The 20715-nt window shown below is 36.0% G+C and overlaps 1 protein-coding gene across 3 annotated transcripts in view; it reads right to left on the bottom strand.

Moving 5' to 3' along the window:
• The window catches only part of RDX (radixin), a 92259-nt gene that overhangs the window by 52792 nt on the left and 18752 nt on the right, over positions 1–20715 (bottom strand). For 2 of the 3 annotated variants that reach the window (XM_079708697.1, XM_079708695.1), the window contains exons 2-6: positions 19288–19371; positions 7290–7385; positions 6494–6768; positions 1144–1227; positions 795–941 (exon numbers count right to left, since the gene is read on the bottom strand). In XM_079708697.1, coding sequence (XP_079564823.1) covers positions 795–941; positions 1144–1227; positions 6494–6768; positions 7290–7385; positions 19288–19371 — 686 coding nt within the window. Of the gene's footprint in view, positions 1–794; positions 942–1143; positions 1228–6493; positions 6769–7289; positions 7386–19287; positions 19372–20715 lie in introns of those variants that run through there. The other variant, XM_079708696.1, reaches the window with a different exon arrangement.

Here is a 20715-nt window from a genome sequence, read left to right as displayed (position 1 = left end):
GAGTAAAATTAGTAAAATCCTCTCTTTTGGAGTTATTCTATTTGCTTAGGAATGTGTATTTTATTAGATACTTGTAAATAATGAAAATAAAATTCTGGAGCCAACCCAGAATAAAAAGAAACATCTTAGGAGAAGGCATTACTGGCACAGACTTGGACGCTTATGTGATACAGTAAATTAAAGAAAGGAATAAAGCAATTGTAACTATCATTACTGAAAAGTGCTCTAAGAGCCTGACGTATATAGTCCTGGTCAATTTCAAAGTAAAATTACACTGTCCATTATGCATGATACAGGAGGAATATTCTACTTCATTAATGTCTAAAAATATTCAAAACAATTCCTATAAGATAAATGTTCAAAAAAAAGTGTTACAAAATACAGTAAATTATACACCTATTAATTCATTGTCTCACTGCTCCTTATGTATACATGTTAATTTCAATTTCAACCTACATGCCAGGCATAACATTTAAGGAATCACTCTTTATCTACGCAAGAACAAATTTTAATTAAGTTACTAGACATAACTCACAAGACATCAAGAAGCACACTTCAAATAAAAGTCAATCATTCTATTTAAAAAATACACTTGAGAACTCTGAAACTGCAAGATGTTGAGAAAACAGATATATGTTATCTGAGAGCCTATGTGGCACTAACAAATTTTTTAAGTTGGGAGGGAAAAAAGCAGTTAAGAGTGATTTAGCCCAAAAAGAACTTTACAAACATAAGAGCAAAGCCATATAGACCAATGAATAACGACTAGTTCACTATGCAACTAATTTACTTACTTGTCATCATGTTCATAAATATTCAGACCCAAAGCATCAACGCCTAGCCACAATTCAGTTCCCTTTTTATTTTTTATTTCAAAATAGTTGACTCCATACATTTCTAGATCCTGTGCAATCTTCAGGTATTCCATCATAGAATCTTCCCTATTGAAATAAAGCTAATTTTAATATATATAAGTAAAAGTAATACCAAACAAATTACAAAAACAATCTGGATTAAAATTTAGTGCTTTATATTTATTTATATGTCAATAATCTGTTGGGGATAATCTGATGTAATAATAAATGCTATGGAAAAAAAAACTTAATTTGAGAAAAAATACTAAGAAAATAACCACCCAAATACCTTAGCATTCCTCTATGTTCTTCATGCCAGTTCTGTATTCTTTCTTCCCACTGTTCTTTTGTCAGTTTGTGTTGTTCCAAAACACTGCAAGGAAAAAAAAAATCTATGAAAATGCCTCTAAGATTCAAATATTCTTTTTAAAAGTCTAGAATCATTCAGTGCCTTAACTGTGGTGGTCACACAAAGCTATACACATGATAAAACTGCACAGAATTAACAAATATATATATACACACAAATGACTGCAGTAACACTGATGAAACCTGAATGGGGTCAGTGGATTGCATCAATGTCAACATCCTAGTTGTGATACTGTACTAAAGTCATGCAAGATGTTACCATTACGGAAGGCTGGGAGAAGGATACTCAAGACCCAGACCTCCCTATCGTTTTTTACCACTGTGTGTGAATCTACAACTATCTCAAAATAAAAAGATTCTATGATCCTGAAACTATTTTACATAATATATGTTTTTAAGATAGTTATATGGCTAGTTTATGGGAATTCAAATATTTGAAATGAATAAAATATTGGGCCAAAAAAAGGGAAAATGACTTCCTCATGATTAATTAAAAAAATTAGACAAGAACAGACTGAAAATCAGAATTCTTGGGTCTTAATTCTTCTATGACTCTATGTATTTACTTTCTTTGCTGCTAAATTTAATTTTGTTATTTTCTATCGATAATACTTTTATATAAGAAGTATACAAGTGAAAAGGCATTTTTTTCACCACCCCCCAACACTTCAAATAATTTATTAGTTTCTTTTGTATCCTTCCAGTGTTTCTTCTGCAAATGTAAGCAAACACAAACATTCTCATTTTCAACGACAAATATTTTAACACCAAATGAGCAAATTCAGCATGCATATAATTTACCTGCTGTGTTCACACTATCCTGCTATGTATTTCTATTCTCCTTGGGAATTATGATGACAATTATCTAACTTTATTGATGAATACTCAGATCCTATTTTACTGATAGCAAAAGCTGTGGTATTAAAATATTATTTTTTTACTATGTAAAAATTTTAAGGTAAACCCACGGATTTCTTAGCAGCATAAGGGAATCTTGGAATATAATCTTCCCTTGGACAAGTTACTCACTATTTAGAGTGAATTCCTTAATGGGGCCTCAGACAGACCATGACGTTTTTACTACACACCATTTTCTCTATGTATCCTCTTTTAAGCTCTTGCTTTGGAGGAGATTTTTGTCTTCCTCTTTACAGCATTTAAGTTTCCACATTTTTCCTGTCTTTATACTCCCTTGCCATCTGGCCTCTGTTGCTCACCAAGAGGCAAGCCTTGAGGGCATAATCAGTGCAGCCAATTGCAGATATTACAATGTTAACTAAATCTGAAGGTATAATTAAATTAAATGTCACTAAGATTTATGTTCTAGCTTTTTATATTCTGAATTTCAAATCTCATTCGTTTGCATTTTGTATAATGTGCTTGTATTATTAATCTGCATGACTGGTTTGCAGGTATCCAAAAATTCCCATTTTGGAAAAGAATCTGAAAAAGAATGGATATATATATATGTATAACTGAACCACTTTGCAGTACACCTGAAACTAACACAACATTGTAAATCAACTATACCCCACTATAAAATAAAAATTAAATTAAAAAAAAAGAGATAATAACTAAAAAAAAAAAAAAAGGAAAAAATTCCCACTTTTTTTTTTTCTTCTGTCCAGGAAAAAGGAGATCTTCTTCACGGTAAGGCTAATCTGTCCCACCTGGCTTTAAATCTGTCTATTTGGGACTTTAAAAGACTTATCCCTCTATTTTCTCAGGATCTTCACTCCATCATTTATTGTCCTCTGCCTACATATATTACCAGATACAGGCATACCACAGAGATATTTTCGGTTCATTTCCAGACCACAACAAGAAAGCAAGTCACACAAATTTTTTGGTTTCCCAGTGCATATATGATTATGGTTATACTATACTGTAGTCTATTAAGTGTGCAATAGCATTATATCCATAGAGACAATGTACATACCTTAATTTAAAAATACTTTATTGCTAAAAAATGCTAACCACCATCTGAGGCTTCAGGGAGTCATAATCATTTTGCTAGTGGAGGGTGTGAAATATTGCGAGAGCTACCAAATGTGACACAGAGACATGTAGTGAGCTAAAGCTGATGGAAAAAACAGTGCTAAAAGACTTGCTTGATGCAGGGTTGCCACGAACCTTCAATTTGTAAAAAACACAATACCTAAAGCGCACAATAAAGCAAAGTGAGAAAAAAGGAGGTATGCCTATATACTTATTTGTGTTAAGAGGGCAAAGATCACATCCATGTTGCTCACCACTTATGCCCAGTGCCAGAACAAAAGAGGCAAAAATCTGTAGAGTGAATAAAGGAATTAATTCTTTTCCATCTTTTAAAGAACATGTCTATAAACTCATGCTTCCCTCCTCTTAGTATTTTTCTTTGTCACAGCCACATTTCTTTCGTGAACTGTTCATATTCACCATCCTTCATTTCCATACCTCACATCACCACCCCCAGTCCACCACAATCTGGCTTCAACCCCCAACAATCTACTGAAACTGCTCTTATACTAGAGATATTTCAAACTCAATAGGTTCAAAACTGAAATCTTCCTCCTCTGAAGTGTGTTCCTTCTCCTCTTACCTTGAAAAGGTATTACAAACCACCCAAATGCCCAAGTCAGAAACCTGGTACACAAACATTTATGCATATCTAGCTCTTTTTAAAAGAGAGGGATACTGTCTGGTGGAGCTGATTATTCCTATCAGCAGATTGCTAAACTCTACTGTGGGAGAACAGATTGCTTATCTGGGTTTTTCAATACAAGAATTATAAACATCCAACAAAATCAAATTATTGTGTTTGATTTAGGTTCACCAAATAAGCTGATTGCTAATTTTCCCCCAGATACTTAGTGATAAAAGTTTGTTATATACTATACATGGAATAAATCGACGACTGAAGGTATCTTCTCCATTCTAAACCAACAACTTAGTATTCTGACTTTATGAGTCTCTTTTAAACTTAGATAGCTTGAATTAGTCCTCCTTAGACTAACAACTTGAAGGACACCTGACTGGACCTTCAAAGTTAAAGACCAAATCTTGAACAGCCTGTGCTATCTTCCTTCTTCTAAACAGAGTGGGTTACAGCACATATGCATGTAAAAGAAGTGAAATTAATTGTGTTTAAGTGATTCCAGTATCAAAAAAAATTTTTTTTAATCACGTGACTATTAAATGTAAGCCTTACTCCATCCGGTACTCACCCAAACAGCAATCTGATCTAACACTGAAAGGACAACTATCTATGTTACACTTGTTGAGATGAAACATGACTATTCTATGAACAATTAAGAATTGTAAGGGTAATGTTGATTATATATAACCGTTACCTTATGTTCTGATGTAAAAGCTAATCTACTGGCGTTTTACTATATATAAATTATACCTCAATTAAAATAAAAACTTTTAACTGAAATGAAATTCTACTGTACCAGTAATCAGTTACTCAGTTTAGTGCTTAAAAAATCTGAGAAAAGGAACTTTGGGCTGGAATAATCATCAAAAAGAAACAGAGACTAATAAGTATTTCATATTCCTGATTCTTTCAGTGAACAACATGCATTATTTTACCTTCTAAGATAACTATTATTGTTGTAATATTAAAGAGCAGAACAGTATAACATTTAATAATCAATTATTACAGCTACTGTACTTAAGGGTACCTATAAAGCATATAACAACAGAATATAATTTATTAGCCAAAAATAATCTTTAATGCTTACAACCAAAGGAAATTAATAAAAAGTAGACAAAGTAGTTTTGTCTTTCTTCATATTTAGTACCTATGAAAAAGAAATTACACCTAAGGGCTTAAATACTATGAGGAAGTGATAGAGAACTGAAATTTTAGGTTAATATACAGTTTTGCCTTTAAATAGAAATTTTGAAATTCAGGAATCTGAGCTAAGAATTGTAATAACTTCTCTGGATTCTAAAGAAAAATCCCCATGTACATTCTAGTATCAAGGTCATGTACACTACTATAATTAAGAACTGAGATATTTAAAAGTAACATTTGATTACCTTCTAGATTTTATAACTAACACTACCAACTAACACTTGTATTCACAATTAAAACTGTAAAGCATACAGTTCATGAACTGTAATCATAAACAGTAAGGCTGACAGAGCACAACTGTTATCCCGTTTGCAGATTCAGACACTGAGGCTTAAAGAGTTTAAGTTATGTACTAAGGCCACATAATTAGCAAAGGGTAGAATCAGCATTCAAAATCTAGGTCTTCTGCTAATGATGTTTTCCTATGCCATACTATTTTAAAATAACTGTTATATTGAAACCGAGTCCCCCTAAACCAAGTTCTCTTACTGAGTTTTTGATTAATCTCTCTATCCAAAACTTTATTCCCTTTCCTTGTCCCCTCTGACCTCAATCCTGTGCTAAGTGAACACTAATCAACCAAGTCAGGTGACTAAAGTTGCTACTGTCCTACTGTCGCTAACATTGTTAATGTACTAAAGTTGTTATTATAGATATCATCATTAATGTACAAACTCAGGTTGTTTCTCCAGGGCAAGATGAGCTAACAGACCCTCAAGCCACAGACCACTGGCCAGAGAATCTTAAACCAGACTTTTGACTCCCAAACTGTCACAAGACAATGATTAATTCTAGCCTCTTTGTTCTTCCCCTTTAAAAAGCCCCTGACTCAAAGACCAAGTGGCAGTGGATCTGAGGCTTGTCTCCCACTCCCTTGCTTGGCACCTGCAATAAATGCTACACTTTCCTTCACCACAACCAGGTGTCAGTAGACTGGCTTTCCTGCCTGGTCTGGTGAGCAGACCCGAGTTCAGTAGAGACAGCAGTATGCTGCAGATGAGAACAGAGCCCTAGACTAGGAGTCTGAAAACTGAGTTTAAAAAGCCTTTTGAAAAGTTAGAAACTTAATTTTAATTCTACGGAGGAAATATAGCCTGGCACTTATTATTTCCAAAAGCATTTATTAAGCATCTACCTGTGTGAGAATTTTTACTAATGAGCAACAATAGTCATGTCTTCCTCAAGCCCAAATTATCACTGCCTCCATTTATTGCTTATCTTGTGGGAATGAGAAGAGGCAGAAACTTTAAGTAATTATAGAGTATATAAATCTATGTAGCTTCTGGGTCATAACTTTTAAAACTATACTCTCTGATCCAGCTGGCAACTTAAAAATCTAAAACAAACAAACAACAAAAAGCACAACCATTTACAAACTTCTAAAATATGATTTTTCAGAGACTATAACATAAAAGCACGTTTCACTTACCGCTGGGGTAGGAGTCTATCATTAGCCAGGTAGCCTGGCTTATGAATCTCTTTATTAAAATCTCCATACTTGGCTTGGACAGCATAGGAAGCCAAAAGAACTGCAGTTTCTGGTGGACAATATATCTCATCATTTAAGATAGCTTCTTTAACTTGCAAGAAGAAAAGTCTCTGGGTTATTTCTTGAATTAATTCCTCAGAAACATCTTCAGGAAAGAATTTAGCTCTAAATTTGAACTGCAGAGGATTCTCTTTTTTAACATCTTGCTGTGTCACCTGAAACAGTAATTTCAAGTACTGTCAAAAATATTAAGTTCACAATAACTGACCACAGTCACATAAACTTCTCTTTGGAACAAAGTAGGATGTAAAACATAAGTAAGATTCTAAATCCATTAAGATTCTAAACCCGTAAAAAATGTATGTGTGTAAAAGATTCTATGCTCATGAATGTGACCGGTAGTTCACAGATCCTAACTAATAACTAAATTGAAATTTCCCTTGAGAAGCTTATCCTTAAGATGTTTAAATTAAGGTCAAAGTACTAAGTAACACCTCATAATATTTTTTACTTCTGAGTTTTCAAATAGCAAAAATGAACATTTCTGTTTTCGAAGATGATAAGTTGATGGTACCTTACTAAATTAAAAGACATGATACCTCTAATGATTCACAGAGATAACTGTAAAAGGAAGCTTGAACTCAGTCAGACTCTGAGCTTTCCTGGCACAAATTCATGACCATGATAACTTCAAAGAACCTTAATTATTAGCTGGATGTTATCATACATGCTTTACCTTTTTATTTAGTTTAAGCCACGTAGAATAGCCCTTGCTGTCCACATACTGCAGCCCAAAAAACCAGACTTCACGCAAACCAACCGTTTTCACCACCTTAAAAAAAAAAAAAAAGCCAATTTTAGTTCAACACTCACATTATAACTGGATGGCACTATACTTCAAAAAAAGAACAAAACTACATAGAAATTATAGGTTTATTCTTTTGCTACAGAAAAGATCTTTCCTAAATTTAACATAGTAATTAAAGGAACGTTTCTGAAAATTTAAATTCAGGTTTTGGTTATTAAATTTGTAGTTTCATTTCAATCTTATTTGATCCACTTTTTTGTATGTCCTTTTCCTTCTCATCTCCCATCATGACCCAAACAGATAAAAAGAAGAATCTGGGGAACAGACACAGAGCTGTCATAATCCCACTTTTCCTATTTCAGTTTAGCACTCCACCCGCAAAACTATACTATTAGGTAGCCCAGACAATAGTATCATTTTGGCGATAAGAGTCTCTGAGGACATGTAAATGCCATGCCTCAGGGTATCCAGCTGCTGATTTCACCCCCATTCCTACTTCCCTTCATTCACCATCATAAATGCTATGTTCTACCCGCACTGAGCAAAAAACCATCCTTGGAACGTGCCATAAATTTTACACTTCTACACCTCTGGTCACGCTTCTTCCCCTGTCTAGAATGTTTCTTCTGTACTTTTACCACCTGTTAAATAATGTATTCCTCAAGGCCCAGCTCAACTAACATGCTTCCATGAATGAAGCTTTCCTATCATCTAGATAAAATTAATCACTTGATCACTGATAATCCCATAGTACTTTACCGATACTGCTATTTGAACATTTATTTTATCATAATTAACTATTCTTAGTAGAGTGTCTATTTACCCTCCTTGGCTGTTTAAAACTAAGGACAGAGATTACTGCCTTATTCATCTTAATATCCATGTCATCTCCAAGAATGATTAGCCTGTGGTAGGTACTCAGGAGTATTAGGGTAAATAAAGTGGAAAACTAGGATTATTAATCCACACCTAGGATAAGGCCAACAAAAGCATATTTTTAATTCTATATTTAAAATAAAATGAGGGAGGTGAGAGTTTATTAAGATTTCAAAAGCTTTGCAAAAAGATTCAACATTAGTTCTTAAGTAATAAACATTCTTGGTTTAAAATAAACAATAAATATTTCTTTTTACTTTTTTTGGCTTTAAAAACCTTTTTATTATTGAAAACTTCAAACATATACAAATAAGCAGTTAGAATAGTACAATAGTGCAAATGTACTCATTAGTCAGCTTTGACAGAAACTCATGGACAGTTTTGCTTCATCTACAGCACCTCTCCCCTCTCAGATTGTTTTGAAGCATATCCCAGATACACCATTTTATTTGTAAATATTTTATTTTAAAATTCTTAAACATAAGGAGTCTTACAAAAACAAAAATAAAACATTACAATACCATTATCACACCAGAAAGACTTAACAGTAGTTCCCTAATATGTTTAAATTTCTGTGGATATTTTTAAAATATGTATTTTTTACAGTTAATTTGTTCCACTTAGGATCCAAATGAGATTTACAAATTGCATTTGTTTATCATTTTAAGTCATTTTTTAAAATTGTTTTATGTTGTGGTAAATTTGTATTATAACAATTTAAAAACATGTTTTGTTCATTCATACCCTCAGACAGTTGTAGAATCTTTCGTTTTTTAAACCATAGTTAAAATACCATTATTCACACCTAAAAAAATTAGCAGTTATTTCTTGCTATCAAATATCTAGAGCACAAGTTTTTCTTACGGTCTTATGAATTTTTCTTAATAGTTGGCTTCTTGAGCCACAATCCAAACACCACACTTTTTATTTGATTGATGTATCTCTCTCTCTTTTTTTTTTTCAGTAGGCGGGCCTCTCCCGTTGCGGAGCACAGGCTCCGGACGCGCAGGCCCAGCAGCCATGGCTCACAGGCCCAGCCCCTCTGTGGCATGTGGGATCTTCCTGGACCAGGGCACGAACCAGTGTCCCCTGCATCGGCAGGCGGACTCTCAACCACTGCGCCACCAGGGAAGCCCCGGTATATCTCTCTTAATGTTAACTCTCTCTTACAGTTTTCTCTTTAGTTTTTTCCCTTTCTATCTTATTTCTGTATTTATTTTTTCACATCTTTATTGGAGTATAAATGCTTTACAATGTTGTGTTAGTTTCTGTTGTACAACAAAGTGAATCAGCCATATGAATACACATATCCCCATATCTCCTCCCTCTTGAGCCTCCCTCCCACCCTCCCCATCCCACCCCTCTAGGTCGTCACAAGGCATCAAGTTGATCTCCTTGTGCTATGTGGCAGCTTCCCACTAGCCATCCATTTTACATCAGGTAGCATATATATGTCAGTGCTACTCTCTCATCTCATCCCAGCTTCCCCCCACCAACCCCCACCGTGCCCTGAAGTCCATTCTCTACGTCTGCGTCTTTATTCCTGACCTGCTACGAGGCTCATCAGTACTGCTTTTTAAAATTCCATATATATGCATATGGTATTTGGTTCTCTCCTTTTGACTTACTTCACTTTGTAAGACAGACTCGAGGTCCATCCACCTCACGACAAATAACTCAATTTCGTTCTTTTGATGGCTGAGTAATATTCCACTGTATATATGTGCCACATCTTTATCCATCCATCTGTTGATGGACATTTAGGTTGCTTCCCTGTCCTGGCTATTGCAAACAGTGCCGCAATGAACATTGTGGTACACGACTCTTTTTGAATTTTGGTTTTCTCAGGGTATATGTGGGATTGCTACATAGTGGGACTGCTGAGTCATAGAGTAGCTCCATTTTTAGTATTTTAAGGAACCTCCATACTGTTCTCCATAGTGGCTGTATCAATTTACTTTCCCACCAACAGGGCAGGAGGGTTCCCTTTTCTCCACACCCTCTCCAGCATTTACTGTTTCTACATTTTTTGATGATGGCCATTCTGACTGGTGTGAGGTGATACCTCATTGTGGTTTTGATTTGCATCTCTCTAGTGATAAGAGATGTTGAGCATCTTTTCATGTATTTGTTGGCCATTTGTATGTCTTCTATGGAGATATGTCTATTTAGGTCTTTTGCCCATTTTTTGATTGTGTTGTTTGTTTTTGTGATATTGAGCTGCATGAGCACCTTCTATATTTTAGAGATTAATCCTTTGTCAGTTGCTTCATTTGCAAATATTTTTTTCCCATTCTGAGGGTTGTCTTTGAGTCTTGTTTATGGTTTCCTTTGCTGTGCAGAAGCTTTTAAGTTTCATTAGGTCCCATTTGTTTTTTTTCTTATTTCCCTTACTCTAGGAGGTGGGTCAAAAAGGATCTTGCTGTGATTTACGTCATACAGTGTTCTGCCTATATTTTCCTCTAAGAGTTTTACAGTGTCTGGCCTTACGTTTAGGTCTTTAATCCATTTTGAGTTAATTTAGTGTGTTCTAACTTCATTCTTTTACATGCAACTGTCCATTTTTCTCAGCACCACTTATTGAAGAGGCTGTCTTTTCTCCATTGTATATTCTTGCCTCCTTTATCAAAGATAAGGTGACCATATGTGCGTGGGTTTATCTCTGGGCTATCTATCCTGTTCCATTAATCTATATTTCTGTTTTTGTGCCGGTACCATACTGTCTTGATTACTGTAGCTTTGTAGTATAGCCTGAAGTCAGGGAGCCTGATTCCTCCAGCTCCTTTCTTCTTTCTCAACATCGTTTTGGCTATATGGGGTCGTTTGTGTTTCCACACAAAATGTAAAATTTTTTGTTCTAATTCTGTGAAAAATGCCATTGGTAATTTGATAGGGATTGCACTGAATCTGCAGACTGCTTTGGGTACTATAGTCATTTTCAAAATACTGATTCTTCCAACCCAGAAATATGGTATATCTCTCCATCTGTTTATGTTAACTTGGATTTCTTTCATCAGTGTTTTAATAGTTTTCTGAGTACAGGTCTTTTGCCTCCTTAGGTAGGTTTATTCCTAGGTATTTTATTATTTGTGTTGCGATGGTAAATGGGATTGTTTCCTTAATTTCTCTTTCTGATCTTTCGTTGTTGGTGCATAGGAATACAAGAGATTTCTGTGCATTAATTTTGTATCCTGCCACTTTACCAAATTCACTGATTAGTTCTAGTAGTTTTCTGGTGGCACCTTTAGGGTCTTCTATGTATAGTATCATGTCATTGGCAAACAGTGACAGTTTTACTTCTTCTTTTCCAATTTGGATTCCTCTTATTTATTTTTCTTCTCTGACTGCCATGGCTAGGAATTCCAATACTATGTTGAATAACAGTGTTGAGAGTGGACATCCTTGTCTTGTTCCTGACCTTAGAGGAAATGCTTTCAGTTTTTCACCACTGAGAATGATGTTTGCTGTGGGTTTGTCATATATGGATTTTATTATGCTGAGGTAGTTTCCCTCTATGCCCACTTTCTGGAGAGTTTTTATCATTAAATGGGTGTTGAATTTTGTCAAAAGCTTTTTCTGCATTTTATTCTTTAATTTGTTAATATGGTGTATCACATTGATTTATTTGCCTATACTGAAGAATCCTGGCATCCCTGGGATAAATCCCACTTGATCATGATGTATGATCCTTTTAATGTGTTGTTGGATTCTGTTTGCTAGTATTTTGTTGAGGATTCTTGTGTCTATGTTCATCAGTGATACTGGTCTATAATTTTCTCTTTTTCTGATATCTTTGTCTAGTTTTGGTATCAGGGCGATGGTGGCCTCATTGAACGAGTTTGGGAGTGTTCCTCCATCTGCAATTTTTTGGAAGAGTTTGAGAAGGACAGGTGTTAACTCTTCTCTAAATGTCTGATAGAATTTGCCTGTGAAGCCATCTGGTCCTGGACTTTTGTTTGTTGGAAGATTTTTAATTACAGCTTCAACTTCATTACCTGTGATTGGTCGGTTTATATTTTTTAATTCTTCCTGGTTCATTCTTGGAAGGTTGTACTTTTCCAAGAATTTGTTCCTTTCTTCCAGGTTGTCCATTTTATTGGCATAGAGTTGCTTGCAGTACTCTCTTATGATCTTTTGTATTTCTGCAGTGTCAGGTGTAATCTCTCCTTTGTCATTTCTAGTTTTATTGATTTGAGTCCTCTCCCTTTTTTTCTTGATGAGTCTGGCTAATGGTTTATCGATTTCGGTTATCTTCTCAAAGAAACAACGTTTAGTTTTATTAATCTTTGCTATTGTTTTCTTTGTTTCTATTTCATTTATCTCTGCTCTGATCTTTATGATTTCTTTCCTTCTAGTAACTTTGGGTTTTATTTTTTCTTCTTTTTCTAGCTGCTTTAGGTATGAGGTTACATTGTTTGAGATTTTTCTTGTTACTTGAGGTGAGTTTGAATTGCTATGAACTTCTCTCTTAGAACTGCTTTTGCTGCGTCCCATAGGTTTTGGATCGTCGTGTTTTCATTGTCATTTGTTTCTAGGTTTTTTTTTTTATTTCTTCTTTGATTTCTTCAGTGATCTCGTTATTTAGCAGCACACTGTTTAGCCTCCATGTATTTTTGTTTTTTACTGTTTTTTCCTGTAATTGATTTCTAATCTCATAGCATTGTGATTGGAAAAGATGCTTGATACAATTTCAACTTTCTTAAATTTCCCAAGGCTTGATTTGTGACCCAAGATGTGATCTATTCTGGAGCACATTCCATGTGCACTTGAGAAGAAAGTGTATTCTTCCGTTTTCTGGTGGAATGTCCTAAAAATATCAATTAAGTCTATCTGGTCTATTGTGTCATTTAAAGCTGTGTTTCCTTATTTATTTTCTGTCTAGATGATCTAATGGCGTAAGTAGGGTGTTAAAGTCCCCCACTATTGTTGTGTTACTGTTGATTTCTCCTTTTATGGCTGTTAGCATTTGCCTTATGCATTGATGTGCTCCTATGTTGGGTGCATAAATATTTATAATTGTTAAGTTTTCCTCTTGGATTGATCCCTTGATCATTATGTAGTGTCCTTTCTTATCTCTTGTAGTAGTCTTCACTTTAAAGTCGATTTTATCTGATATGAGCATTGCTAATCCAGCTTTCTTGTGATATCCATTTGCATGGAATATCTTTTTCCACCCCCTTACTTTCAGTCTGTATGTGTCCCTAGGTCTGAAGTGGGTTTCTTGTAGACAACATATATAAGGATCTTGTTTTTGTATCCTTTCAGCCAGGCTGTGTCTTTTGTTTGGAGCATTTGATCCATTTACATTCAAGGCGATTATCTATATGTATGTTCCTATTACCATCTTCTTAGTTGACTTGGTTTTGTTTTTGTGAGTCTTTTTCTTCTCTTGTGTTTTCCGCTTAGAGAAGTTCCTTTAGCATTTGTTGTAAAGCTGCTTTGCTGGTGCGGAATTCTCATAGCTTTTGCTTGTCTGTAAAGCTTTTGATTTCTCCATCAAATCTGAATGAGATCCTTGTCAGGTAGAGTAATCTGGGGTGTAGGTTTTCCCTTTCATCACTTTAAATATGTCCTGCCACTCCCTTCTGGCTCGCAGAGTTTCTGCTGAAAGATCAGCTGTTAACCTTATGGGGATTCCATTGTATGTTATTTGTTGCTTTTGCTGCTTTTAACATTTTTTTAAATTTAATTTTTGATAGTTTGAGTAGTATGTGTCTCAGCGTTTTTCTTTTGGGTTTATCCTGTATGGGACTCTGCACTTCCTGGACTTGACTATTTCCTTTCCCATGTTAGGGAAGTTTTTGACTATAATCTCTTCTAATATTTTCTCAGACCCTTTCTTTTTCTCTTCTTCTTTTGGAAACCCTATAATTCCAATGTTGATGGGTGCATTTAATGTTGTCCCAGAAGTCTCTGAGACTGTCCTCTATTCTTTTCATTATTTTTTCTTTATTCTGCTCCCTGCCAGTTATTTCCACCATTTTATCTTCCAGCTCACTTATCCGTTCTTCTGCCTCAGTTATTCTATTGATCCCTTCTAGAGTATTTTTAATTTCAGTTATTGTGTTGTTCAGCACTGTCTGTTTGCTCTTTAGTTCTTCTAGATCCTTGTTAAACATTTCTTGTATTTTCTCCATTCTGTTTCCAAGATTTTGGATCATGTTTACTATCATTACTCTGAATTCTTTTTCAGGTAGGTTGCCTATTTTGTCTTCATTTATTGGTCTTGTAGGTTTTTACCCTGCTCCTTCATCTGTAACATATTTTTTGTCACTTCATTTTTTTTGTTTTGATGCGTAGGGCTGTATTCCTGTCTTACTGGTTGTTTGGCCTGAGGCGTCCAGCACTGGTGTTTGCAGGCAGTTGGGTAGAGCTGGGTCTTGGTGCTGAGATGAGGACCTCCAGGAGGCCTCCCTCTAATTAATTTCCCTGGGGTCTGAGGTTCTCTGTTAGTCCAGTGGTTTGGACTCGGCGCTCCCACCGCAAGAACTCAGGCCCAACCTCCGGCCTGGGAACCAAGATCCCACAAGCTGGGTGGCATGGCCAAAAAAAAAAAAAAAAGAGAGAGAGAGAGAAAGGAGCAGTACAATAACAAAGAATAAAAAATAAAGATAAAAATATATTAGGAAAAATAAAAATATAATTGAAACAACTGCAACAAGGTAAAACTAAACCACAACAGCAAAAAAAAAAAACGGGGGGGGGGGGAACAAGCCAAAAGGAGCAGAATAACAAAGTATAAAGAATAAGATAAAATTAGAAAAATAAAAGATTAGAAAAAATTAAAATATAAATGAATCAACAACAAGATGAAACAGAACCCCAATCTAAAAGAAAAAAGAAGAAAAAAAAGCCTTGGTTATGGGCAGCAGAGTTTAGGTGGGGGGTGGAAGTTAGGCAGGGGTGGGGTTTAGGGGCGAGCGGGGGCCTAGTTGGGGTGGGGGTGTGACGTTTGAGCGTGGGTCGGGGTGTAGGCTCAAAAAATATATATATTTTTAATTTCATTTTTTATGTACCAGGTTCTTATTAGTTATCTATTTTATACATATTAATGTATATATGTCAAAAATCTAAAAACATGTCAGGCTTTTGGTTTCAAGAGAGCAAACTGAACCCTTCAGTTTACTTTCTCTGTTTAAAAATTTCACTGACATGACATACGCAAAAAATTAAAAATAAGAAAAAACATTTAGCTGTGCTAGGAAAGGTTACCACATTAAAAAAAAAAAAAAACTGAGAAATTTCTGAATGGTAAGGATATAAAGACCCATACTGATGGCAAATGCTGATCAATGGCAAACAACTTTTTCTTTTTTTTATTGGCTGCATCGGGTTTTCGTTGCTTCATGTGGGCTTTTTCTAGGTGCTGCGAGCGGGGGCTACTTTTCATTGCAGTACACAAGCTTCTCATTGCCGTGGCTTCTCTCGTAGCGGAGCACAGGCTCTAGGCACGTGGGCTTCAGTATTTGCAGCATGCGAGCTCAGTAGTTGCAGCACGTGGACCATAGAGAGTGTGGACTTCAGTAGTTGTGGCACACAGGCTCAGCAGCTGTGGTGCACAGGCTTAGTTGCTCCGTGGCATGTGGGATCTTCCCAGACCAGGGATCGAACCTGTGTCCCCTGCATTGGCAGGTGGATTCTTAACCACAGCACCACCAGGGAAGTCACAACCAAAACTTTAATGTGGACAAAAGAGACCCCACATAATTCAACTTTGGCAAAAGATAGGCTGTCCCAACAGCTCCACAGAAAACATTCCAGCTAAGAGTGGCAGGAGTAGGAAATGTCAAGAGCAGCAGAGAGAAGTGTACCAAAGCACAGGCCTCAGCTTCTGTTTCCAGGCTTTTTGTGATTCACAATGCTGCTAAGTAAAAGGGGGATTTGCCACAGTGGGGCACAAGGGACAGTCTCTTAACTAACTTCAGACTATCACACACACACCAGGAAAAATGAGAGCACAGTTGTGAAATTCCTTAAGAGGCCCCATCTTTCCCTACTTCTAAAAGTGTTCTAGGAAACTTTAAATCATGAACTTACAAGTAAAAACATACTTGGGCACATAACTACATTATATGTATATTTATTTAGAAGTTATACAATGCTATCACACAAATATATTAGCATATTTTAAAAAAATAATTTGAAAGAGGAAAGACAAAAATATAGACAAACATTTTAATATTTTTTCTTGCATCCTAACAGATCATGTTGAGTACTCCTTGGGGGTATTACTATTCTAATCCCACAAGCAGAAGCTGGAAGAGGAGGCCAGTGAAGAAAGAGTCAGCAGGGAGCAAACCAAAGGACCTCAAGCACTCAACTAGAGTCCTCCACAGGGCAGATGGCCTCAAGCTGACATCCTAATCAGAAGTGAGGTTTTGGGTGCTTTGTGACTGCCTGGAGGGGTGGGATGGGGAGGGTGGGAGGGAGGGAGATGCATGAGGGAAGGGATGTGGGAACAGATGTATATGTATGACTGATTCACTTTGTTATAAAGCAGAAACTAATTAAAAAAATTATTTAAAAAAAAAAAAAAGAAATGAGGTTTTGTTACAGGTGGATTCATTTGAGAGAACTCCTAACCCTAGGTTTGCTCCTGGCCTGACCCTGAACCTACTGACCTGACAGCCCACCCATATACTCACTACACCCAAGGTAAATGCCTGCTTTTAGATCCTAGCATTCTGGCTCTCGTTATCAGGAAATAGAACAGGGACTACAAGAATTAATTGCTGAGAGAGCCCATAAGAGATAACAATACTCTTTAATTTAGACCTCTTCATTTACAATATGAAATGTGTATAGCAAATACTGTTCTACGTACTTTACACGGAGTCTCAATTAGTTCTCACAAAAACCTTCTGAAGGACTAATGTTATCATCATCCTAATTGTACAAATGAGAAAAATGAGGCAAAGAAAAGTATTTGTTTGTGTGAAGTCAAAGAGCTACAGCTGGGATTCTACTACAGGTAGTGTGGTTCCAGAGCCCACACTTTTCGACTACTACATATTACTGCATTATAATATATGTAATTTTATTTTCCCTCGTGTCCAAACTAAAGCAATTCTGCTTAGTAAAAAACAAGTATTTCATTTCTCACTATCCAATACCAAAAAGGCCCACTTGCTGATTAGTTTTTGACTAACGCAAAATATTTTGCTCACTATAAATAACATTTCAATATGCTATGAAGTAGTAAATGCTAACTGCATCTACATTTTTATTCAAGTAAGATAGACTATGTATTTACAAAACAGGAGACCTAGAGAAATCAACAGAAGTGAATATTAGTTCACAAAAGTAAAATATCTATAACGTATGGTGCATGCAGCTGTTTATGTTGTTGTCTTAAAAATTTGCTCACTCACACCAAAAAAAGCCTTTCATCTTCCAAACAGACTTTATCAGGGCGTTCAAGTTCATTAATTATCTAATCAAGAGATTAAATTTACTACTTTGTCAAGAGAAGAAACAACTTCCCAGGAGTTTTTAAATTCTATTTCATCATATTTTGGATCAGTAGCTATCTAATATGTTATTTATTGCTGTAATGCCAGAAACTCTCTCTCCCATATTCTAAGGTCAATAGTAAGCTTGATCACAGACTATTGCTCTCCTGCTCATATGTATCAATAAAAGTTTATGTAAAAGTTACCTTCCTCCTTTTTGCAATCAATTCACTTCTTAACCACTTGACCTCTGGTCACCAATCTCCTTCCTCCTTTTCTCAGTGAAACTTGATTACTTACAGCATTATATACAGCATTACCTAGGGAGCCTAAATAAAAATACTAATAGTTTAGAGCAGGTCCCAGACTAACAGAATCTCTAGAGGTGGTTTCCAAGCATTGCTTTTTTTTTTTCCTCTTGAAAGCTCCCCAGGGTGGCTCAAATGTGCTCTCAAGAGTGAGAAAAAAAAAAGACAATATCAGTAGTCCAAGTTCTTTAACATGTTCTAACTCCAGGCTAGCATATTATGAGCCGACGACATCAAACTGCTGTCAGGTGTCTGTTTATAGCCTGTGCCTTTGCTCCTGCCATCCCCTTGAAACCAAGTCCCCCTAAAACCAAGTTTAGGATAACACTAATAAACCAGAGTCAGGTGACCAAAACTGCTGTTGTTGATAATATCATTAATGTACTAAAATCGTTGTTGTATCATCAGATATCATCATTAATGTACAGCTTACTTCTCCAGGGCAAGATAAGCTAACAGACCACCAAGTCATGGACCACCTGGCTAGTGAATCATAAACCAGAGACATCCTTTCTTCTACGATTAAGAAATGTCACAAGATGATGATTAACCCCAGCTTCTTTGTTCTTTCCCTTTTAAAAAAAACCTCTAACTCAAGACCAGGTTGGACTGGATCTGAGACTTGTCTCCCACTCCCTTGCTTGGTGCCCTGAAATAAACCCTTACTTTGCTGCAAACTCTCGCTGTCAAGAGTTTGGCTTTCTGTGCTGAGGGAACACAAGCCCATTGCTTGGTTACACCTGCTGTCTAGGATCTCCACCTATTCCACTCATGGACTATGGAGAATATCTTTTTTTTTTTTTTTTTTTTGCGGTACGTGGGCCTCTCACTGTTGTGGTCTCTCCCCTTGTGGAGCACAGGCTCCGGACGTGCAGGCTCAGCGGCCGTGGCTCACGGGCCCAGCCCCTCCACGGCATGTGGGATCTTCACGTACCGGGGCACAAACCCGTGTCCCCTGAATCGGCAGGCGGACTCTCAACCACTGCGCCACCAGGGAAGCCCTGGAGAATATCTTTGAACTCCTTTTAGTTCTCGTTACAATGATCTGCATAACACATGTTAAATAAATACCTGCTAATAATTATTTTTAAAAAGTCCTATATCTCAAAATCTAGGAATGAGAAAGACTATCCCCTACAGTTGTTCAAGACATTTGAACAGGTACTGTGAAATATTCCAAGTGCTACATTGTTGCATTATAAGTAAAGGTATAGAAAAACACAGAAAGAAGTATGCAGTAGCATCCACACTATGGTGTCAAAATTACATACTTCATTTGGTAAATGATACCTGGTCAAAAAGCTGTTTGCCAGTTGTGTTGGGCTGAATGGCAAATTCCAGCTCAGCATCCATTGTTGTTACTCTTACATTGATCTGCAATAAAAACAAAGGGAAAATCAGTAGAAAAGAGAAAATACTTTTATCTGATTTATAAAATAAAGTGGTATCATATGTAGGCAGTAAAAAGCAACTCTATAATGTACCTAATATTTTCTTTATTAAAGTGATAGTTTGATTTATTTATATTTGTTTTTGATTTATTGAATACTTAACATACAGTGGGCACGAGGACCTGCACTTTTCATTTTCTTATTTAGCCTCTGCAACAATACTAGGAGATATGTGCATTTCTATAGAAAAGTTCATTTCTATAGAAAAGTTTCCATCACTTGCCCAAGGACACATGGATATCAAATGGCAGGGCAGAGGTATAACTCCAAATTCTTTGAATGTCATTCACTATTCCATATTTCTTTCAATACAAAAATCAAATATTTAGTTTTATTTATACTGCAAATGTATTATTCTTCACTTTATAAAAACCATACATCTATTGCTTTTTATTTGCTAGCCGTTTTTAAATTCCAATTTTGGGGTGTAAATACCTTTCTAGTTGGATATCGCACCAAAAACGTAACATGCCTTAACCAAAATAATTTTTACTCCAGGATAGCATCTTCACCTAGAATTCACCATGACATGGTAAAAAACTATCTTTTTAACTTTTAACTCACACTATTAGAACTCTAAATCAGACTTATTTCCCCTTATGTTTTACTCATGCTAACAACCACATGTACCTCCACACATGTACTTTTATCTGAAATACCTTCTCTAATCAAAAAAATCTTATAGAGCTCCTTCTTTAAAATAATCTTTTAGGAAATATTAATACACATAAAATACTTGCAACATATACAGACAATGAAGCATAACAAAATAAAACCCACTGTAACATAACAATAAATATATATTTGGTCTTCATCCTGGTTCCTGGCAGAGCTCCTAAAATCGCTGGAATTTCCTGAGTGATAGATGTGAGAGGAGGATCTTTTGTTATTCATAATAAGCTCCTTTCAACCATAAAGGAGTTTATGCTAATGAGGTGACTCCAGATGGGCCCTAATAGCTTCAGAATGGAGGCTGGTAGCCAGAGAAACCAATCACATGATTAGAGGATTGAACCTTTTAGACACCTACCCCGACTGCCCAGGAGGGGAAAGGCTGGGGAATGAGCTGATCATCAATGTCCAATGATTTAATCAATCACACCTATGAAATGGAACCTCCACAAAACCCTAAACAAAAGGGTTCAGAGAGCTTCCCTGCTTCTTCCTGCTGAGAGGGTGGTGCACTGCAAACTCCACAAAGACAGAAAGAAACTCCTTCACTCAGGACCCTTCTGGACCTCACCTTCTTCATCTGTTTCATTTGTAT

The sequence above is a fragment of the Hyperoodon ampullatus genome (genome assembly GCF_949752795.1).
Source record: "Hyperoodon ampullatus genome assembly, chromosome: 7".
NCBI classification, from domain to species: domain Eukaryota; kingdom Metazoa; phylum Chordata; class Mammalia; order Artiodactyla; family Ziphiidae; genus Hyperoodon; species Hyperoodon ampullatus.
This window is presented reverse-complemented; position numbering and strand designations above follow the sequence as displayed.